Source organism: Uncinocarpus reesii, genomic scaffold (assembly GCF_000003515.1).
Source record: "Uncinocarpus reesii 1704 scaffold_2 genomic scaffold, whole genome shotgun sequence".
NCBI lineage: Eukaryota > Fungi > Ascomycota > Eurotiomycetes > Onygenales > Onygenaceae > Uncinocarpus > Uncinocarpus reesii.
Genome location: NW_003052499.1, coordinates 2600135 through 2622576, shown reverse-complemented (window position 1 = coordinate 2622576; position 22442 = coordinate 2600135). Strand labels below are relative to the sequence as shown.

At 48.2% G+C, this 22442-nt stretch overlaps 8 protein-coding genes across 8 annotated transcripts in view; 2 read left to right on the top strand and 6 right to left on the bottom strand.

The window, feature by feature from the left end:
• Positions 1 to 784, top strand: part of UREG_03867 (uncharacterized protein) — a gene marked incomplete at both ends in the record, with an annotated part of 1591 nt that extends 807 nt beyond the window's left edge. Inside the window, 2 exons of the mRNA XM_002544304.1 lie at positions 39 to 95; positions 173 to 784. Coding sequence (XP_002544350.1) covers positions 39 to 95; positions 173 to 784 — 669 coding nt within the window. The remainder of the gene's footprint in view (positions 1 to 38; positions 96 to 172) is intronic.
• Positions 785 to 1745: 961 nt separating this feature from the next.
• Positions 1746 to 2524, bottom strand: UREG_03866 (uncharacterized protein; the record flags this gene model as incomplete). The annotated part of the gene is made up of 3 exons (XM_002544303.1): positions 1746 to 1761; positions 1788 to 1991; positions 2049 to 2524. 3 exons carry the CDS (start codon positions 2522 to 2524, stop codon positions 1746 to 1748), a joined length of 696 nt encoding a protein of 231 aa, XP_002544349.1.
• Positions 2525 to 4877: 2353 nt separating this feature from the next.
• On the bottom strand, positions 4878 to 6441 carry UREG_03865 (adenosylmethionine decarboxylase; the record flags this gene model as incomplete). The annotated part of the gene is made up of 3 exons (XM_002544302.1): positions 4878 to 5348; positions 5375 to 6264; positions 6321 to 6441. 3 exons carry the CDS (start codon positions 6439 to 6441, stop codon positions 4878 to 4880), a joined length of 1482 nt encoding a protein of 493 aa, XP_002544348.1.
• A 1724-nt stretch (positions 6442 to 8165) lies between these two features.
• Positions 8166 to 9631, bottom strand: UREG_03864 (uncharacterized protein; the record flags this gene model as incomplete). The annotated part of the gene is made up of 3 exons (XM_002544301.1): positions 8166 to 8717; positions 8779 to 9197; positions 9262 to 9631. 3 exons carry the CDS (start codon positions 9629 to 9631, stop codon positions 8166 to 8168), a joined length of 1341 nt encoding a protein of 446 aa, XP_002544347.1.
• A 2364-nt stretch (positions 9632 to 11995) lies between these two features.
• On the bottom strand, positions 11996 to 13374 carry UREG_03863 (uncharacterized protein; the record flags this gene model as incomplete). The annotated part of the gene is made up of 2 exons (XM_002544300.1): positions 11996 to 12617; positions 12668 to 13374. 2 exons carry the CDS (start codon positions 13372 to 13374, stop codon positions 11996 to 11998), a joined length of 1329 nt encoding a protein of 442 aa, XP_002544346.1.
• A 1184-nt stretch (positions 13375 to 14558) lies between these two features.
• UREG_03862 (uncharacterized protein) lies at positions 14559 to 15323 on the top strand (the record flags this gene model as incomplete). The annotated part of the gene is made up of 1 exon (XM_002544299.1): positions 14559 to 15323. One exon carries the CDS (start codon positions 14559 to 14561, stop codon positions 15321 to 15323), a length of 765 nt encoding a protein of 254 aa, XP_002544345.1.
• Positions 15324 to 15879: 556 nt separating this feature from the next.
• Positions 15880 to 16915, bottom strand: UREG_03861 (uncharacterized protein; the record flags this gene model as incomplete). The annotated part of the gene is made up of 3 exons (XM_002544298.1): positions 15880 to 15982; positions 16042 to 16789; positions 16855 to 16915. The coding sequence occupies 3 exons, from the start codon at positions 16913 to 16915 to the stop codon at positions 15880 to 15882; spliced, it is 912 nt and encodes a 303-aa protein (XP_002544344.1).
• Positions 16916 to 18083: 1168 nt separating this feature from the next.
• On the bottom strand, positions 18084 to 22316 carry UREG_03860 (uncharacterized protein; the record flags this gene model as incomplete). Its single annotated transcript, XM_002544297.1, has 3 exons — positions 18084 to 21228; positions 21283 to 21392; positions 21465 to 22316. The coding sequence occupies 3 exons, from the start codon at positions 22314 to 22316 to the stop codon at positions 18084 to 18086; spliced, it is 4107 nt and encodes a 1368-aa protein (XP_002544343.1).
• Positions 22317 to 22442: the final 126 nt, after the last annotated feature.

The following is a 22442-nucleotide window of genomic DNA, read 5'->3' as shown; positions in this document are numbered from 1 at the left end:
GGAGCAAGTACTGTGGCTCAGCGATATTACTATTTCAGACCCCTATTTCATCCCTTCCCCTAGTGACTGGAGGCTCGGTGTATTTGGCAATCAAGGTATGTCAATGCGATTCGCCCTGACCATCCCTAATATACAATTCTTTACGACGAGAACCTTAACCTTGCAACTGTAGCGCGGTGGAGAAATGGGTATGGACATAAAGAATAGTCCCCTTGGAAAATTTATGCTTGTTGGAATGCCCCTCATTTCGACTGTTGCCATGCTGTTCTGGCCCGCCGTTTTGCAACTCTACTTCGCCAGCACCGGTATCCTTGCCCTTGTTCAATCTTATCTAACGACCTCTCCTGGTTTCCGCAAATTTGCTCGTCTTGAGCCGCTTCCAAAACCTGAACCTCAAGATCCCAACACCACTGGAATCCCTAGTCGCATCCGTGTCATTCCAACTACTGCACGCGCCGTGCCAGATGCACAACAAGAACCTGAACAACAAGTTTACCCGGCGCAGAAGATCAGCGTCATTGACCGTGCCCTCGACAACGTGAAAACCGGAGTCCGTGACATGCAGAAGCAGGTGAAAGAGAAGATGGATGAAATGTCAGGAAATAAGGAGGAAACGAACCCCGATGGAACACCAAAGGTGTCACGATTGTCTAAGCAAGAACTGGAGAATGCAGCGGCCTACGAAAAGCGACGGAAAGAACAAATTGAGATGGAGCGAGAGTTGAGAAACCAAAGGCTAAGGCAACAATATACCATGAAGAACGGAGACCAAAACGGGAAATGAAGAGAGATTTGATGGTTTGTATTATTTATGAATCCCTGGTTGCTTCGTTCATGAACATATTTGGCGAAATTGTGATATAGTTAGCAGATTTGGGTGGGTTTATTTCCTTGCTTCTTCATGGCCTCTCCAACTGTTGAGCCCTTTGCTTCTATCATTGTATTAACTCCTTAGAGCCTTCACTTGGTGGCGTTTGATTAGACCATGTGCGCTGCCAGAACTAAGACTATATAATTCAAAGAGAAGCAATCCTGCCAGTGGCGCGCATCCATATGAACCAAGCTTGCTAGTATATCCTAAACGAGGGATATCCCCATTGTCACTTACACACATAAAAAATGCATATATGCCAGACTCCGTAAATGCCCAATCCCTCTGAACGCCAGTGTCCCCAATATTTAAAATTAGACAGCGTCCTATCACTTAAGAACGGCAGTGGAGATAATTCAACCTCAGTGAAGGGCGAAATCATCATCTAAATAGCCTCCTTCCACCACTGCCTCCTGGAAGAGTCCATGTAAACGCACCCCGGACAGAAAGCCCATTCATACTCAACCCCGTAAAACCGACTCCTCCACCCTCTCCATCACGCCGATATCGCCGAAAGGCTTCTCGCAGGTGAGAAGGAAGAAGAGGGCCACGATGCGGGTTGGGGGGGCGCTTAAATGGTTTTCTCCTCCTGGCCGGGTGTGGGCCACCTGTCGCCCCTGTTGTGACAGCGGTGGTTGCTGTAGTGCTTGGCGAAATATTGGGAGAGATCGTACTGTGGAGGGTTGTCTGTGTGGAGCTTGGTGGCGTTGTTATCATGGCGCCGTCAAAGCTCTGAGAGTCTTCAGTTTTTAACGCTGGTTCTTTTGGCCCTTCCGACTTTGGATTGGATGGGTCGGTTTGCGCCTGAGAAGGGGTATCTGCTATTTGTTCTGTATTTAAGGACTCCTCCAGAGCAGCTCTGGCTTCCTCAGCCTCATATGCTTCGAGAGCTGCCCTATCAGCCGTATCGGCCCACTGTTCCTGCACGGTCCGCGCTTTCTCGACCATCTCTCCAATAAATATCTTCGTATATCCGCTAATTGTGGTGATCACGTTGGGTGGAACGGATTGCGAAAGCGTTTGATTGACAATTTTGCGCAGCGTAGGCTTGTTCAACTTTGCGCGTTTGAAAAAGTCGTATCGTTCTGACTGCTCAGCGCTGAAAGCATCGATCAAGATGCTATTCCGCAAATACACGCATTAGCGACACTTTCTCGTCAAGGTCACGTATACTCACGCAAGGTTCTTCCTTTCCGCTTCCGCATCCACCGCAACATCATCACGTCCCATCAACTCTGTATCTCCTAAATCGTCATCTTCTTCTTCCGCTTCCTCGTCACCAACGCCTCCCTTGGCAGATACGCCTTTCCCGCCAACAGCGTCACCGCGAGCACTTCCGCTCGCATCGTCACGGTCTTTTTTGGCCTTCCTTTTCCTTCCCTTTCCAACACCAGTACCGTCAATGCTCCCGTTCAGTGAACCAGTAAAGCTGCCCGAAACGCTCGCGCCATCAATCTCCGATCTTGCGCTCGTAGTGCCCACATAAACGCGGGGGTCTGTATCCGTAGAAGTAGGGAAAGAGGTTTGGCGAAGTGGATGGAACCGCGGCCTTTTGGCAGGCAGTGAAGATGAGGCTAATCCAGGGAGAGATGATCGTTTCTTGGGATTTGCAACGGGTAGACTGAGAGGAACGGGCGGCGGAGAGAGGGACATCGTGAAAGGGTTATGGTGAAGAGAGCCGTGGGTTTGATTTGACGTTTATTTCAAGTAAGATATTTACAAAGGCCGTCAAGGAGGGACAAACTCCAGGCCATTTTGGTTCAGTCACCCACAAAGCGTCGTTGAGCTTCTCAACTCGCGCTTCCAGCAGCGAAATCGACGGGTTGAATGAGATCAGCTGCTTATGTAATTAATTCTAGTTAGTGACTAACGGGTGAATACTATTCCCGAGGATCGTATGATTACTAATCCAAACCTCAGGCTTCCCAGATTCTTGTCCGGCATCAACAAGCAGCTTCCAGATGTGCTCACAAACCCTCAAATGACGGAAATCACACTGAAAAAGGTATTATCAAAGTCAAGTTTGGTACATCCCGCATTCAGATCCATTCCTTCGCCCGTACTCAATACTCCCAGGCCCGCTCGAATATCCCCAATCTTGTTTCTTCCCAAAATTCATGCCATACCTGCGAAAAGCGGGTTACATCTATATCAGGCAGAAAAGCGCCCTCAATTTCCCTTTCGGCATCTGGATCTGCCATTCTCAATCCATTTTGCGCGCCCCATCTTCTACAAGCACAGCCCCTCCATTTTTGACCGCATACGTAGCAGAATTGTGCACCACATCTACATCTATACCACATTGTCAATGAAAAACCTCGCCGAATTAACAGATTAAAACGTGAGTCAAATCTTACGTGACTTGGTAGCAACCGCTGCTCAGTTCGACCATACTCCTACAAGCGTAACACCGCTGCCAGCCCCGGTTCACTGCGAGATTCAATGTTGCTGTCAAAGAGACGTCTTCAGGGCATTCACCCTCGTGATACTCGTTTGTGCACTTTGTGCATGTTGTTGAGCTGCAACGGACACACTGCGCTCGCGTTGCTCTGATATGCTTGGGAAGGATGAACCTCCCACAGTTGCGGTTGCTACAGTATGTCCTTTCTTCGGTGGAAAACTCGATCTCAGCGGCCCTGAATTCTCGGATCTCGTCGGGTGACATTTCAAAGTAGATGTGTGACAAGGGTATTGGCTGCTGACAACACCTAGGAGGGAACATCGCTTCGTTTTTCATTGCCTCCAAGAAGTACTGTTTCAAGCATCCGTGACAGAAGGCGTCGGTACATGGCAAGCGGGCAATGTCCCATGGTAGAAAGAATTCGCAACAAACGGAACAACGGATTGCCCTATGCGTCGGAATGGCGAGAGCCCCCAAAGGTTGCCCCTGATGTCTTGGGTATGGTGTTGAGGGGCCGCTTTCACCTTCTAATCTGCCAGGCAAAGGACCGCCGCTGAGCTGGGGAAGATGTGGATTGCGAGAGCTGAAACCAGGATCGATTTGCGGCCTTTCAGCTCTTGGGTCTATTCCATTGATACGCCATGCTGGGAATCTGGCTTGGACGGGAGGAATCGGTTGGCCATCCATATTCCCGGCGTGAGCGCTGCGATTTGCAAGTCTCGGGTCGTCTAAATGTCCGATATAAACTGCCAAGCCAGGTTGGAGGGCGATCCTCTCGGCCTGTACCTGATTTCTTGTTGTCATGGCTGGAAATCTCATGAGACTGCAAGACAAAGGCGGCAATCTCGTTATGCCTATCCTATTAAATAAGCTGGTTAGCTGTAGACTTGTAGGGGTATCTAATAAGTAAAACCGCCTTCTAAACTGTGCGGATCAGTAATCAGAATTGAGAACCGGACAGTTCATTCTCTCACCGTGCAATAAATACACGGAGGACTCGCTCAGTCCTAAATGTATTTGACGTCATTAATTCTGGGAGCGCAACCTTTTCAAAAGAAATAACAAGTGCAGCCTAGAGTCACAAAAGATTAAGCCTTCCGAGTACCTCCTAAATACGTATACGACCCTCCTTATGAGCTGACTACGACACACATCTAGAATGTGCACTGCCTGTTCTGTAGAACTGTCACTGCTTCATCAACACCCTAGTTCTTTTTACGAACTTGAGCAGGATGGGTCTGAGTTGTGATAGAGGTCCATTCAACCAATTTAGCCTAGTCCAGTAACAGCTTTCCATGAAAGCAGCGCAAAATCGAGGTCAATTGTAAGAATGAGCGACATTTCCTGAGTACGTACAGAGTATAAAATCACCAAAGAGAACAAGGGAAACAAATGTTGTAGACGCCCTGAGTGTACAGCTTCGCTGTTGTGAAGGTTACCGGTCACAAGTTGTGTGTATCAGAAGCCAGTCAACCTGAGAGGCCACCGAGTCGAAGAAAATCAATCATTAGTAATCCCGGAATGGACTAAGAGATTAGAGTCCGAAATGGGATATCAGAAAAGAGTGCAATTTCAAAGGAATAATCCACGATATCAGTTATCAATTTAGAATCCAGCCTCACCGATTCTTGGGGCTCCTCCCCTCCAGTCATTACGCTCGTAGTAGCGAAACACGAGGTCATAACCATCCAAATCATGGACAATCGAGTCGACACGCCGATATCCAGGAATATTCTCCATTTTCGCATTGCGAAGAGCGATATGGCGATGCAAAGTCTTAGTACTATGGATGTCGAGCGCGTCCGCTGAGTGGAAACTTGTAGGCTTCGCTTCAAACAAAGTAACACTGAAGCGCCCGGGTTTAAAGATATCCACCACGTGTTTGATAATATCAGCAGTTTCACGGCCAGACTGCACATGCGGAACGTTGGTCTCAAACGATGCATATGAACAATGAGGTTCAGGAGTCACATGAACCGTGAAGTAATGGGTGCCAGAATTGCGATCGGGAGACGGCACGACACCGTTGGCGGAGAAGCCACAAGGAGTGAAAAGGTAGAGCATCAATACGTGCATCTGGGATATTTGTCCATGGGATAGACATCAGAAAGTCCGCAGGAGTCGGAAACCACAGTGCCTAAAGCGTGGCCTTCGCTGGTCAACTCAGATGGCAAGGAATGGCCGGCATCCGAGTCGATATCGCTATTGTCCGAGGAATTGTTGCTGAACACATCCACATGGTGGTCATTGTCCCGGTGAAGAGACCGATGACGATCTTCTGCGACCGCACTCGCATGGTCGAGATAGAATTGTTTTGCATTCGTCTCGTCCAGATCAGTCATCAATATCTCAAGGGTCTCATCGTTCTCGTCACAACCTTTGTTCCGTCGCTTCATGCCATCGATGGCATCAGGCAAAGTCAAAGTCCTAGTGGAAGTCTCATGGTTTGGCGTTGTAGGCGGCGTCAAAGATGTAAACGGCTCAGTCAAATACAGATACCAGTGTTCCCCATTCATTTTGCCTATCATGTATGCACTTCCTCTCAAGAAGAGTTTATCCAAGGTGTTGACTTCGTCGCGCCAACTGCGGTGAGGTCCCCGCTGGCGGTCAGGAAAGAGGAAATTCTTCCGGCTATAGAAGACCCGATAGGGAGCTGCAGCGCTTGAAATACCACCATAGCAGGGCGGGCTATTTTTTGGAAAGCCGGCGTGCAGTGCTGCTATTTCCAGGATTCGGGGTAGGCCAAGAAGAAGAGTTGTAGTGCCACACGTCTTGAGGATCAGCTTGTGTGGGAACACGAACATGCTCGATTCGGACAATAGGTAGGCATCGACATCGTCGGATTCGACGATCGACAGAACTTGACAATTGACCAAATCAAGCATGCCCTTCCATATCTCTGGCGAAACGGCTTTCAACCCGGTTGGAACACTGGTACCATCGAGATCTTGAGCAGATGGGCTGAACCAAACCTCTAGGAGCTTCTCAGGACCTATTGATATATCAGTCAGCGAGATATTTGGTAGTCAAGACGTCGAGAGCACCAACCTTCAAAGGCGTTGCTTGAATCGAGGTCTACGGTCGCGCCATGATTGATTGTCAACGACGGCGTCCCCACGAATGAGGATGACGAAGTCGAATAGTTATTTGGAATATCAATGCTGACCATATCCGAAGATGGATAGTAAAGTGGACGCCAAATGCCCGTGATTGCGAATACGCTTCAATGCAAAACGGCGATTAGGCGAGGGATGCTATGAAGCACTATCTTCCACCCAGACGAACGGTGCGGTGTTCGCCTGAGAAGAGACGGCCCAAAGTTCACAAAAGACGGTGCCGGATAGCCAGCAAAACAGGTGTATGCGGTAGGGACCTCCGAGGTGGTGCTAGGGAGGTCGGGCGGAGAGGGGGATGAAAAACGCTCGTAGACCGGGAATTGTGGCCAGTCTCGGTGTACCCTCGAACTGACAGATACCGATACCGATCAAAGTATCGGGTCTAGCAGACGAGGATATCTGCTTCTGGAGTAAAAGGAATTTGAGTAGAATGAGAAAACGAGGAAGGGAAGGTTGTCAACAAGCAGTTAGCGGGTGTTATCTGGGTCTAGAGATGAAGAAATGCCCACGTTAGCTCCCGAATTTGATCACATCACGCTAAAGTTTGAATCGAATCGAAGCTGAGGGAGCAACAAGCAAATATTTACTCACTTTGCGGGCTTCGAGAGAAATCGCAGGAGGTCCTTCCGGCTCATGGAGAGAAAGCAGAGGTTCTCTTCAGAGTCAGGTACGGCAAGTAAACTACGCCGTTAGATCATTTATACTGATCGCCGTCCGTTTGTTTCGAGATTCAACAATGGTAGAGAGAGGTTATGGAAGAGATCGAAGTTCGACGGTGATAGCAGATGAGGAAGATGAGCAACTAGAACAAGGTTCCAGCAGGCCACGGCGGGGTGATGAATTGAAGTACAATAGTAACGGGTCGTTCCACGGCGTTGACCGGAGAGCTGAAAGGGTTAGTTAGGCCTCATAAGTCACAGCCCAAGCGAAAAGTGAAGAGAAGACAAAAGACTCACAGCTTGCTATTCGCCTGATCTGCTCGTCGGAATCACTTTCGCAGTCGGAAGTTTAAAGACACAATGACGATGGTGGCACACGAATCCAATTTCGTGTCTGTGCCCAATTGGCAAGAAAGTCCCAACGAGACCACACAGAAATTGCTGCTCGACACAGTTATCAGGAGGGAAAAAGGGACGAGTTGAGTGCAAAGAAGAGGGGCGTCCTGTTGATCTGACGGTGCGGGAAAAAAATTGCGCATGCGACAGTTGGATATAAAATCAAGGGCAAGGGCCAAATCGGGCCTTAGCACCGTATTAAACGATGACAGGGCTGGTACGTCACACGGGCAGGATTATGTAAGGCTTACGCCCGGGCTGCTGGAGGATCATCGTTTTTCCCGGGACCACATCGTCACGTATTGTACAGCTCGCGATAATCAACCGCCCTTGATCTCCAACGAAAAGCCTTCAGTTCGGAAGAATATCAACACACGACATGGCTGGCAGTGTAAATTCGGAAGCTCAATCTGCTTTGCCCCTCCATGTCCCTGCTCGACCCCCTGCATTGTCGGTTACGCCCGGAGAACGTATTGAGTCACATGACCGGGTTGCTTGCAGGGAGCTCTTGTCCCTTGCATGTATGGAAAAGCAGGAACAAGACAGTAAAAGCTCATCGGAAAGTCTCAATTGTGTAGGTATCATAAGTTTAACTAGCAAAATACCGAAGTCCTCAAAACGCCAACGCTGCAATGCAGACCAATCCGCCGTGAGCCACCCGTCCTACCCAGTGGAGAACGCCGCAGCAAAGCCTGAAAAAGAATAACCAAGCCAGACAGTTTTCAGAGCTTCCCAATAATAGCTTGGGCGAGTCGCAAGTTACCGGAGTCTGTAATCCGGGAAGCCAGCACCAAGCCAATCTTCTCCCCTAGCTGCTGATTTAGTGTCTCCATGGCTCCATTCGCAAGCCCGTTTGTAAGAGGCGCTTTCTCATCTTGAAGCGTTGAAAGAGCTGCGACTATGACCCCGATAACCTTTTCCGCCTCTAGTTTTCGGAGGCCTTCGTCCCCAGCAGCGTCCTTCAGTACCACCTCGTACATTGCAAGATTAGGCACAATCAATTCGCGAATAACGTCGGGCCCTCCGATTGAATGTAGTCCGATAATGGCACCATAGTGTGTGCCAAACGGTTTACTGGGATCCATGAAATTCTTCAGGAATGTTCGCGCTAGTCGAGGTTTGAGAGTGTGTGACGAGTGCGAATATTTCTTAGAAATCATTCCGATAAGTGAGCCCGCCAGATCGCGAAGTGTAAAATGCTCCAGAGGATCCGAGCCACCTTCAAGTTGGCGGCCAATAAGGCAGGTTAAAACTGGCGGAATGAGAGAGGCGACCTATAGACAAATCAGCCCGTTACTGAGAAAACACACAAAGTCCATGAGATACTCTACTTACATATGGGTCGACGTATAATGACTTGTTCTGTATCAACGCTTCGGTCATATGCATCATCTGCGTCAACACAAACAGATCCTTCAAGCTATGCGTTACCTTTTCAGATATAAACTGCACAAAATACGGAACGAGTTGGTGCAACCCGGGGTCTTCCTTTAAGCTCGCAAAGGCTGATAGGCGGTACTCCTCGTTCGACTCATCCAAGAATGCACTGCACACCCTCTCAAAGTATAGTTGCAATTCCTTTGACAGAATGTGCTTCACCAGCGGCTTCACCGTCACATTCTCGTTCCCGCTCATGGCGGCCAGATTGGCGTTCGCATTAGGTCCCTTGGAAATCAGTTCCAGGTTGCGTGAATCGGCGGACGTGGGGTTCTGAGGGATTGTCGGTTGAACACCTTCCACAGCCAACCAGTGAGCTGTATATGGCGATACATTCAATCAGTGAGGTGAACATCAGGATAACCACGGGGAAAACAATACCAGTGAAAGTAATCTCCCTCGGCACCTTCGGTAGGGGTGCATTGATCAACTTCTCAAAATCCACCTCGTCGTCCTCAACATAAAACAGGGGCTGTCCGGGTCCGATTGTAGCTTCTCCAAATCTCAGAGGCCGAGTAGACTCGTAGCCATACAGCGGTTCAACGTCAAGTACTCTGAGCGCGTTCGAGACGTCTTGCGTTGTAAGCAATGTGCGTTTCCCATGCCTCATAAACTTATGCGATTCTTCAAGAACCTGAGAGACGCGGTACTCAACGTCTCGCGCAAGGTGATCAACAACCTCGTCATTCAGGGCGTTGATACCGACGGATTCTGCGACATCTTTGATATTATCGGGATTCCACACGAGCATGACGATAGAACTGAGGACGGGTAATTTCAACCGCGATGTTGAACCAGGACAGCTTCTCAGGGGCTGAAAGGAAAGGTCCGTAACTTCTCTGAGCAAAGAATCAAGATATCATCAGTATAGAGGCCATCAGAGTTGCGATTTAGCCTAGGGATGGCGCTTTTGGATGGTGCTCCGAAATTCGGATGATCTAGGCGGAGCTTTTGAACCTGCGCTTTGGGTGTGTTTGCATAGTTTGGCGTCCCGGTCAGGTGCATTTATCGGGGCACTTCAACAACTAGGTCTAGAGTCTCTGGAGTACGCACGGCGCATTCTATGATATGCTCAACATGTCTGAGTTTGACAACAGTTTGATCCAACAATATGACGATGATACAATTCTCTGCTCCATTTAATCAACCAACTCAAGCCAAAAAAAAAAAAAAAAAAAAATGAAAAGAAAAAAACACCGCCCCGCATCAAGATTACTACCACCAAAGAGGTTTAAAAGGTACACTTAGGATTAGATCATTGTAGAATCCTCACACTGAAGTGAAGCCCCATTCCTAAGAACCCAGAGGCTACCAGCTGTCAGCCTTCCTTTCACCCTTTCTGCAACTCAAGACTGCATATTGATTGTTTGATCACTGACTCGTTCTCGGATACCACCATTTCGGCGGCATGGCTTCCATAAAATGTGGTCTGCAGCGAAACCTGGGTATGTGTAAGACGAGGTTGATTTGTTCGAATTCAAAGAATCCTACTCGTCATTTCCTAATCTGCCTATATAAACGGTATCTTTCCAGGACTTGGTCAATGGTTTGAGGCTTTTTCCCCTCTAATTCCCTGTCTATATTCATAATCATTGTATAATCTGAAAACTCAGGGTTGATCTTTTTTATTGTAACCCAGGAACCGTTGAACCATATATCGCTCACCAGCACCCTTATTGAGCTTGCGTAATTGTTCAACAACCGTAAACCATCTTTGAATGAAGTCCATAATGTTTGAACACGTGGGACCCTTGGAAAGATTGTCATATTCCTCTTGAACTTCTCTCTCTCTCACAGCATCAGAGTGAGAGTATCTGAACTTCAAGATAACAAGCCATTCCCTAGGATCTGTTTCCTGAATGACATACCCACGGATATTTGGCGCAATTCGTTCCTGCATGTATACAATAATGCCCCGAAGGCCCTTTTGTTTCAGTCTATAGAGCTTCCGATCACGCTTCCATTTAATGAGCTTTGAAGGGTTTTCAATCTCTTCTGGGGTCAATGGTTTGGGCTCTTCGAGGATTGCCGGCTCTTCATTCGGATCAATGTATTCCCAAATCTCTAAGGAAACAGCCTCATGCTTCGTTTGGGCGATCCATTTGATTTAATCCCTATGGGACTTCAGTATAATGGCCATCGCTCGTACGTTCGTCCGTTTGGTCGTTCTAACGTTCGTTCGGTAGGTTGATCGTATAGTAGATTGATCGTCGTTTGGTTTGGCTTTTTCGATTCGGTTGGGTATAGGGGTTCAGAGTCGTCAGATCGGCAAATTAACAACCAATCTGCGGAATATCTCTTAGAAGAGGATATGGGTAATTCCGTGTCTAGATTAGGAACTTCAAACGAAATAACAAGTGAATCTATAAGCACCCGCTCATAACTTAGGACGAACCTTTAAGGTAGAGCAAGGCAAGACTTCCTAGTAAAATGTAGGGGGGGTGCTTGGATATGAAAATAACTGGTTCAATTGTTCTGTGTACAGAGTACTGGGGTTGAGACTTGAGACTGTATGAGTATTTCTAGATTAGTTACCTAAGCTATCAGATTTGTTGTTAGAAATAGACACTAACTAAGAAAATTGATGCTGACAATTAGTGAAACCATCTTGATACAGAGTACACTCTCCTATCTCCATATATGTTGAGGTCTTATTTTGTCGTTGAAAAATGGTCATTGGGCCAAAGCACTGCTGGTATCTGAACTATTGTGCTAGAGATAAAGTAAAGTAGCTATTATGCATGTGTTCAGCACAGAAAAGGCCACTATTTCGTGTTCAGAGGCCATAATCTGCATCAGCCTTCTAGCTGGTACCCGACTTCACCCCGTAATTCATTGCTATTGAGGTACAGTTTTCAATTGTATATCAACAGTTAGTTCCTTTGATTGATTCAATCTACTCAATTTTTAAACTACCTTTGACGGCCTTGTTTGGGCAAAGTACATTAGTATGGAGACTAGGAATTTTAAGAAGCATGCGACCCTTTTTAATCATTGTCACGAACAACACGCCGGAGGGGAATATCGCCTAAGAAGACACAACGCCGTAAGACGGAAGTCGAGTTACAAATCGTTTGTGGTATTGAAATTGATGTGAATTAGCGAGACATATCCATCAATTCTGGCGTACATTGGCAGGAGCGTCAGTTGGAATCTCAACAGTGACAGTGCTGTCCTGTTGTTTGTTGTCTTGGGCAGGTTCCTTTGTAATGTCCGCAGGGGTCGGCTCTGGTTTCGGCGGAGCTTGAGCGCCATCCCCATTGTCCTTTGCGGCGTTTGCAGGTACCTCAGCAGCAATATCGTCCTGGAGTGCGACAGTCCGGCCGGTCTCAGATAGAGGAGCCCCTTTTCCACCGTATGTCTTGGGAATCTCTTCGCCAAACGTGCTAAATTCGCGGGATAGATTAAGGCCATTGGTAATCGGATGGAACTTTCGAATGGTATTTTTGCTAAGGAAGACTTTAAGAGCAGTGAACACCCATCCCATCACAACGGGGACATTGACAAAATATTTTTCTTTTAGAAGCTCCGGGTAGGCCATACTGAAAACTTCAATGGTCTGGCGAGATGCGGCGCGGATATTTGGATTCATTCGAAGAAAGCTGACATTTTGGTAGTCGTGAACTTGGATCATCTGGTATGGGTCCTCGCCGTTATAATCCATGACGGAAGTAGCATCTCCCAGGCGGAGTTCACGAATAGCCAATTCCATCAATGCAACACGCCAGTTAATGAACCTAGTAACGTGGTTAGTCCAGTCGTTTCTTAAGAGTCGTGTAGCACTTACTCCTCAAGGTTGCCAAAAGTCACGTCGACGTCCTTCACGGAGCCATAAATGTTCCAGGTAAAAACCACATCTTTCCCGCTATTGGCATCATGGTGAGTCGTGATATAACCCAAGCCTCCAAATTTGCTCGTAGGAAACGTAGTATTGTCCGTCAATGCAAGAGGCTTCATCTTCTTGCGCCATTCAAGAGCTTTAACGAGTTGTTCTTCGGCAAGTTTAACATTTCCTTCGTTTGCTCGAAGAAATTTGATCATAATATTGGCGGTAGGTGGGTCATGGGCATCCTTAAGGGTAACACCCCACATTTCATTGTGGCCGGTAGTCTCGATGGCTGGGGCGAGGCGATCGAAAAATTGAGATAATGCCGGGTTATCAACGAGATAAGCAGGGCGCGCATCAGCAGGCTCTTTTGTAGCATCCGCCACTTGAGCGTGAGCGTCAGCGTCAGCATCAACGCCGGCTCCATCCTTCACCTCTTCAGCAGTATGGGACTTTTCCTTATCCGTAGTTTCAGCAGCAGGTGGGGAAACAGTAGTCTCCTGAGACTCCTCCTTGGTGGAAGCGTCAGTCAGTTTTTCAACTGTCTGGGAGCCTTCAGCGGGGGCTGCAGCAGTGGTAGCATCCTGAGGCACGTCAACTGCCTTTTTAGCAGGCTGTTCAGAGGCCACTGGCAAAGTTTGGGTTGGTTGCTCTTGTTGTTTCTCCATGCTGAGGGGAGGAAATGGCGAATATCGTATCGAGCTACACGTACTATCAGACTTCCAGTTAGCTTTGACATAGACACTAACGATAACAGACTACGGCATTCTCCGGCAGGGCTCACTTACTGGAGGAAATGGGATGATGATGGCCCAAGCCCGGCACGTGAGATGGACTGTGCTGGCAGTTTGGATAATAGTTATTTCAGGGAGGATGAGAGCAAGACAGAGAGAACAGAGAGAAGAGAACAGATGGAGATCAGCAAGAGGACAAGAGGTGATGTCCAGACGCAAAAAGCAAAACCATCCAAAACAGGCAGAATCAAAACAACCCGTCCCAAAGAAGGAGGAGCAACGACATAATCAGGAGCTTTCCTGAAACAGTCGGGAAGCTTCCCCAGGCTAGGAGGTACTAGTGATCAAGCTATGCAGCTTGACAAGCTTGTGGCGTGATTGAAAGTTCAATGATTGGCATTGAATTAACATTAGTGTGCAACCTTGAATTATCAGATGGCCCTTGATTATCTAATCATGGTCGGATGACTAAGCTGGGCAAGCTGGACCCTTGATATCAAGATCAGCCTCGTCGATATTCAGGCACACATTCTTCCCGGTGCTTGAAGGCTGTCTATTACTTTATTCTCTGTTTCAGGAGACGAGAAATCTCCGCTCAAGATGACTCTCAAGCACTTATTTGCTGACCTCCATGGACGATATTCCAGCCGTCGACTTTTTGGGGCCCCCAAGCCCCATCATCGTATTTGCACAAGAAAGGCTGCCGCGAACAAGACTGAAAGTTATCTTAGGCCGCGCGCATCACACCAGTCTCCTCCACAAAACACGAGCACGGCCAATCTATATCCCACAACGGCCCCTCGCTAGCCCCTCATAGCCACCTGAGAATAGCAAGAAAGTCGAGTTGTTGTAACAAACCTCCGTCATACTCTTGCCGGCTGTCCTTTGTTTCCACACGAGGAGTCCACCTCTACAGACTGAAAGGCGGGACAAAAATAACTCACGGGAGATCAGAATGTTGATCACTGACTTCAAACCCGGATCCCTCTGTGTATATAAACCTGCTCTGATCTCCCTATGAAAGTCTTGCTTCCTACCAGCCAGGGAACCATTGCATCTCTTCTTCCTAGTGATACTCCATTCAATTGCAACTCCATTTTATCTTCCAACCGGACAACATGCGCGCCTTTATTTCTATTCTTTTCAGCGGTGCGCTCCTCGCATCCCAACTCTCCCTGACAAGCGCCACACCCACCCCACGCGGCCTCTCCGTTCCCGCGCCGCCGGCTGATCCGCCAAAACCCTCTAAAGGCGACGGCATCGGCCCCTACGACTCCAAAGACTCGGGCTTTGGCGACTGGGTCGCAAAGCAAAAGTTCAAGGCCATGGCCACCGCAGCAGACGGCCTGGGCCTCGACAACGCGGCGAGAAATCTCCGCCATTATCTCGGAAACTCGGGCAAAACTTTGTCTGTCTCGCCAGAGAATATGCTCAAAGACCTCTCCGGACTGAGCAAGCAAGTCCGGATCCTTGCGCAGAACGAGGCTGGCGACGCGTTCAAAGCCATCAAGGGCGCAAAGGGACAGAAAGCCTTCTCCAGCAAATGGACGAATTACTATGCTACTACCAAGGAAAGCAAGGATTGGTTTTATGCCCTGGGGGGCTTCTCGTTCAGCGTCACCGGCGTGGTAAGCAAGAGCAGTGCGAAATCCGGAACGCTCAAGTACGCCGTGCATATCTTCGACCGATATAACTGGGATGGCGGAAAGTCCGTCGATATCGGGCCATTCCACTTTGAAGATCGTGAGTTGGGCGAACTGCATTTGAAGGGAGAGGCGAGAGAATACCTTGTCCGCGGAACGAGCAAAGTGGTTACAGTGAAGAAGTATACACCAAGTACCAAGATCCCTCTGCCCAAGCCAAAGGGTGGCAGAAGGGATTGAGGTCAATCTAATGTATCCTGCAGTGTATAGCAAACCAAGTGATGACTCACGGCGATTTTGATGGATTTATGAGGTTAACATTCTCTTCATTCTTTTCTTCCCCTTCTTTTCCCTCTTGACCCTTGTCTTTTTATTTTTCTGCCCGTTAATATTGTTCACCTCTCAGTAGTTCGCTTGTATCAAATAGGGAATTTGTTTTGGTCTGCTGTTGTTCAATCAAATTCTGTCGTCCCAAGACCACATCTCCCTCCAGTAATTACTGATGCATGTGTTTCAAATAATAGGACCTCTCGACAGGGGCCCATATGCATAGAATGTTCACCACAATCAAATTGTCTCCAGAAACTTAAAGTCTGTGTTAACTCTTAAACAGAGCTTACCGTCCCGAAATTCACCAACATAACAACGGGTTCTGGAGCAAGCCACAAGTTGCAATCAGATTTCCATTCTCGTCTAGTTGGGGAATATGGATTATGCTTCAGAAAACAGAAACAACACTAATACACGATAAGAGATTTGGAATACCAAGCAGGGTAAATTTGTATACAACCGGTTATCATTTCGCAAACCGTTGTGGAAGTCCGGGTACAGGTGGATGCTGTTGGGAGATGTCCGCGGTGTCTTCATCTTCCACCAATTCATCCATTTGTTCTGGATGTCTAACAGAGGCACAAATGTCAGTAAACTAGTCTGTAAGAGAGGGCAAGAAGACTCATACCCCAATAAATCCTTCACATTGGCCATCTCATAATGCTTCTTCCTCCGTTCCTCAAATGCAATGTGTTTCTCCCTCTCCTCTAAACTCTCTGTGCGATGAAGTCCCTCTCCAGCATCATCCCCCATCACAACATGTTTCTCTGGCTTGCCCGAAGCGCTGGTGTCGCTGACACTCCGGGCCCTCGTAATCCTCGAATCTCCAACCGTATCGTTCCAGTGCATTTCCTCAGGCTCTCCCAGATCCAAATCGGGAATATCATCTTCGCGAGCGCGACGATTCCGTCCACCTTTCTTCTGTGCCTTTTGCATCTCCAGCTCATCGACAGCCACGTCATCCGCATCGATTCCCCCAACGTCCGGATCATCGTCCTCGTCCTCCTCCTGGTCGGGATCGTAATGCGGCACATATGGAGTTTTCGGCTCGTCGATCTTCATCGTTGACGATCGCTCCTGTTCCGTCAGGTAGAGGTTCACCTCGTCCCATTTCAGCTTTGGCGAATTTCCATCTTCGCCTAGAGCACCATTGGCCTTGGAGACACTCGACTGGCGCCGCGATATCGGATTGTAGTGCTTGCCGGCGTTGTACATGGTATTTTGGAGGGTTAGCTCCTTGTTGTCTGCCGGCGACTGGGCTTTAAAGGGCGATTGCGGAGAGGTTGGTGAAATTGGCGCGTCACCCGGTGGCGAGAAAGAAGCCGTTTGCACCGAAGATGAGGACTTCTTTAGGATGCCTTTTCTCCAGACAAGGCCTCTTGTGAGCAAAAAGGGTCCCAGGGACGGGGTTCAAAGGAGGCGCGGTCACTTCATAACTCACCCTTTGGGCGCTTCGGGACATTCTCACTCGAGTGAGGAGCATGCATTTGTTGAGTTTCCATATTAAAATACCAAGATTCTTCAGAATCTAAATAATGATAGAATCCAATCCCTCAAAATTTTTCTCTTCTGCGCATGGAGCTCTTGAGGTACCCTGGGGCTTGAGCGGGGTAGGCTAACCTGGGCAAAACGCGGGGTGTCGAAACGAAACGTCCACAGCAAGCCAAAGGGCAGCAGTGTAGAGAGGCTGAGGTTAAAATTCGGGCTCATGGATGAAGGTATTCACCTCCAGTCTTCTGACCCAGATGTTGGCAATCTGCCATCTCCCGCGATGCGCGTTCCTTTTGATGGTGGTTGCAGACAGTTGCAGCACGTGCTTGGCACAATGACGTAAGGTCATGGGAGTCAGGAACAAAAAGCAGTTTGACGGCAATGAATGACCTGCACGGTTTGTCTTTGACAATGGACTAAAGACATGTCTAACACACGACCGTTGTCATATGGCGGTTGCTGAGATTGAGACCAGATCAAACGGTGGATTAGATGGACATCAGCTGATTTCCTATAAAAATCTCTTTTTTATCCTGTTTAGGGCCTTATTGAGCAACTGCAATCCCTCCCAGCGAACATGACTCCGTGCAAAGAAAAAGCAAATACTAATAACTCTTGGGCTTTGAGGGCAAGAGTTAAAGGGCACCCCAATATCACGCCAAAAAACGAATGAAGGATATAACCAGCTACTATATCAAAACACCTCCAGCATAACTGGAGCTAAATCACCCAAATGGTGTCAGACACAACACACATGAATACAAGACAGCTTGGAGACTAACACAGATATCCTTCCAAACAAGTCTCAGCAAAACTCCAATGACTGTGTTTGGATTCAACAGAAATTTTGGTACTTTTTTCTTCAGACAAACAATCGACCAAACGAGTATCATGCATATAATATGTTTTAAAAATGGAGAGACAGACAGCCACCCATTCCTAAAAAACATGTATTCCACAGAGATATAATATAAGTAACAAGGAACTTGGTTTCCGGTGCAAGGGGTATAAAAGAGATCCAGTGATCTCAAAAGTCAAAACAAACAGGGGAAAAGAGGATAAACCTAGCGCCGATACTGAAAGAAAAAAGAAACTGCAAGACTCAATCGAGTTCAAATACCAAAAAAGACAGTGGTCACAAAGCAGGCACAACTCACGGGTTGCCATGGAGCTCTCTCGTTACACAAATGACTCGAATTCTTCTCGCTCGCGCAGCCTGTTTTGCGCCAGCTCGTCACCGCCAGCGGCTGACAGTTGCATCCAATGCAGTGCAAGGCACATGCTTTGAGGATCAGATTTCGAGTCAAGGTCTCGCCGATACATCATTTCGGCCTTGAAGGTATCTCGAGGCATTGTGAGCGGAAGCGTCACCCGCGGGAGTATCTCTGGATGAGTGAGATACAAGATCGCGAGCTCTCGCTGCGCGACAGCATTACCCTCCCGAGCGGTGATAATCCACATTCGAGCTGCATCTTCGATACCGTTGCCAAATCTAGGGGAGAAAGGCGAGTGTCGTTGTCGTTGGTTCAATTCTTGCGAGACAATCTTATCTGCAATTTCAACCATGCTATGGCACAGATCATCCTTCAACTCGAAAGCGGCCAGCCCAAATTGCAAAAAAGCAGTTCCGGCATCAACTTTGTTCAGCACCTCCGACGGGACGAAAGCGGCAATGAACTGTAAATCTCGGAACAGTGTTTTTGGCTGAAATTTCTGGATAAGGTCCCGTAGAGCGCGAATGATCTGGTTGTCACTGGGTCCTGAGTTTATCGAAGATCCACTTGAAATTCCATTCAACCCCGGGGACGATGGCGTTGGGGTTTGGTCATCGGCTATATTTGGTGGTTTAGACCCCTCAGATATACTATTCCTCTGATGCTCTCGTCCTCCTTGTGCACCTCTAACTCGTGCATCTAATTGACCATGAGAAGCCTCAACGCTCGTGCCAGGAGATGTCAACGAGGCGATTACAAGACTGCGGAGGTCGTTCAATGCCTTTAGTTTTGTGAAGGGGTTTGCGGGTCGCGAAAATCCATCCATCAGCTGCTGGAACGCTTGCTCGTATTCAAAATCTTGGGTCCCCTTCGTGATGCTAGGATCATTGGACTCTGACGATCCTTTGCTTTCGCTGTATTTCGAGGACAAAGCAACTGCTGAATGAGTGCGTCGTAGCTTTCTTCCAGGCCGGTCATCCAGGGCGTGAATGGCTGAAGGTGTCGCTAGTTCGGCCAAAAATCGATCTAGTCTTTCCTGTTTGGACATCTGGACTCGAACGCGTGGTTGGTTCAGATAATCCGAAAACCAGGCATCAGTTTCGCTTCCGCAGCTCCAGACGGGAGACCCAAGATCGCTCAGCAGAAGACTGGTTAAAGTTTGTTTCAACTCATCCAGGAATGCCGCTTTACCAGGAGGACTACGTTCGAGTCTTCGCGTGGTCAAAACATCGCTGACCATTGATGCCGGACGGGACTGGAAACTAGATATGCTTGTCGTGGATTGGGCTTGTGTGTGGATGGGGGACCAGAATGGTTGGTAGGATTCGACAGTCGATGCAGCTCGACCGGGAGAGTCTCCAACCGACGATGTGTCAGCGCTAGCATCTCTGCCCTTCCATCTCTCTGAGCTGAGGCTCTGAAACGATGATTTGTGCACAAGCGATGGGATATCTGTCGGCGAGCGGAAAAGCGAGTCCAGGTTTCGGCCACCAAGTGGCTGAGAGGGGAAAGGATATAAACTATCCTCACTAGCAATGCTCGATGGGCGAATGCCTGTTCCGGCGCTAAGGGCCGTGAGAGGGCGGGTGCCAGGCGCCTCGAACATCGACCGCTCCTTTTGGTACAATTCGCTCGACCATAGAACGGGGCTATCAGTCATCGACTCCCCGACGAGCTTGCTAACGCTTGTTTTCACTTCGTAGCAAAACCGGTGTATTCTCTCTTCTCCTCTACAGAAATTGTCGATTCCAGACCGATGAAGAAATTTCCTCGTGATATCCACTTGTTCATCCGATAATTTCATAGGCCCTCCTTGGCTGCCAGAAGCTTTCATGACGTTCATGACCTGGATTTCCGGTTTTTGAAGAAAAGAGCCGCCGAGCGAACGTGAGCCAAATTTCGATTTAGGCTCAGGAACAGCTGATGGAGTTTGGAAACCTGCCATTGACTTCAGAGCGAGAGCGACGTTCCTGGCATCCTCATAACGCAATGAATTCCTCACATCGGTCATATACCACATTTTGTTCCTTAATTTTGCCAGGCCGCTCATAGACGTCTTGACTTGGGTCTGGAGATGCTTCAGAGTATGCTTCAATCGAATAGCTTTCGGGGAGCATCGACTGATGATTGAGCTGTCAAAGTCTGTGGAAACTTTCGCTGTCAAATACATGGGACCAAGAATTCTATCGTCGGTAACACGAGTTGGATTCCCGTTGCTGGCAATTCGGAGTAAGCGGGCAGCGTTCCACCAGTAGTGGGAAGTTGTAAAATTGGACTGGCGTTGACAATTCACCATATTGTCCATAAATCGGCGCCGTAGATAGGATGGTTCTTCGACACGGGCACGCGCATTCAAACATTCGTTTGTCTCAACCAAGCTGAATGTGTGCTCAAACTCATCAGTGAGCTTTATTACCGCAGAGTTAAGGGCATCACGATCTTCTCTTGATAGTCCGGTCCAATCACCCGAGCTTCTTTCCATTAACGGTGGATTTTCCTCGTCCAATCGAAATGACAACTTGCGTCCATCCCTAGAAATGGAAATAATAGCCCAATCTTCGCTAGTCGGACTACCCAGAGAATGACGGTCCTCGGACTCATTTATCTCAGAGATTTCATAGCGAATACGATCGGCGCTGCGAGAAAAGGACTCTTGCGGGGAAACAGGGCTTACAGTGCTGCTGGGCGGTACAGAATATGATTTCGGAGAATTCTGGAAGCTCATTTCTGCGGTGATGACAGTTTTAGCGACCGTGGGCCGAGTTGGAAAGGGGTCAATCCTTGCTTGAAAGAGACTCGTCTCGAACGGTCGACCGTCGTTTCGAATACCGTGTCCGATGAGCGGAGACGAGGAGCTAGACAGATTTTGGAAAGGATCCGGTGAATTCAAAAAGGACCCCGATTTGGGGAAAAGGGCGTCTAAAACCGTGGTAATATCTGTTGTGGATAAGGAAAGGAAATTTTCAGACACATCACATACGGATGTGCCGTCCGAAGGAAGAGGTGAAGGCATTGTATCGCTGTAACGTCTAGGAGATGATTGCTTGAAATGTGATAACATATTTTCTACATGGAGTCTGATTAGGGGCGGTGTAAGAGCAGCTTCGGGCCTAATGTTAGGAGTTAGATATATTCCAACGGATTTATATGGCGGTTGTACGTACGGGTGGTGCAAGGTGCGAGAAGCATAGAGTTGGGCTCTATGTGAAATTTGACTCAAAAGCCTGTCCCGCGCATCCTTGGTAATATGGAAATCGAGGAGTAGTCCGTGTGTCTGCAAGATTAGATAATGAGTGGACGGGTCGAAACAAGAAGCAAAATAACAGTTTCAAGAAGGTTTACTGACCTCGGGGTAGGAGATAGCAGTAGGGAGAAATTTGCGGAAAAACCATTGAGAAAATATAAAATCCAGAAATCTTTTGTGAGTTTCAGCGGTACCTAGTTTCTCAATGATAGCATTTCCAAGTTCGATGGCACCCTCAGGGAAACCCGCATCGGAATCGTCAAGTACGGCAAACAAGTCATGCACAGCAGATTGAAAGAATTGCTCAGCAACATCGGTTCTCAAAGGATCAAATCCATCAGTATCCAGGCCCAATCTACGGCCATCTGGGTACTCAAGCAGGAAGGCACCCTTTTGGAGAACGTCCATCAAGTAAACCTCAAGTTTTGGCTTTACCTTCCACGCAGTGGCACTGGACCATATGGACAGAATTTGACCAATAAAGGGGTAATAGCCGGGCCCGCCATGGGATATTAACTTGGCACAAGCTGACGACCACACGTCCAAACGAAGCCGGGCATCGGGGGAATTCGAAGCCATAGGTGCTGAAAAAACATTGAATAACAGAGCAGAAAGCGGATCGGTACGCTCAAATGCAAAAGCATGTTCCTTGAAAACATTGGAGTGAGAAGTTGTTCGCCTTGTGAAAAGTGAGGGTGGCTTGTTGCGAGAACTAAGCGGAGAGTAAACCTCACCGGCATCCACGGCATGAGCAGGAGAAATCAGGCCTGAAAGCTGAGCCGGGGTTAAACTCGCGATACACTGAAACAAAAAGTCCGAATCCGTTCTAACACGGGTCAGGAACTCGAGAAGGTCTTCCCGTGATCTTGGGGTGAGGCGCTGAGTGAAACTACCCGGGCGGGCTTTGGGGGAGGTCAGCAGCAATTCCAGACAAATCGTCATAGCCTTGGACATGGTGCCTGGAAGAAGATTCCCATAAATCACGGACTTCATGGATTGTGTTGTAGATAGAGATAAAGCCAGCCCTTGTCGCCATGCCTGAAATTTTCAACCAAACCCTTTTGCGTTGCTGCGGGAATT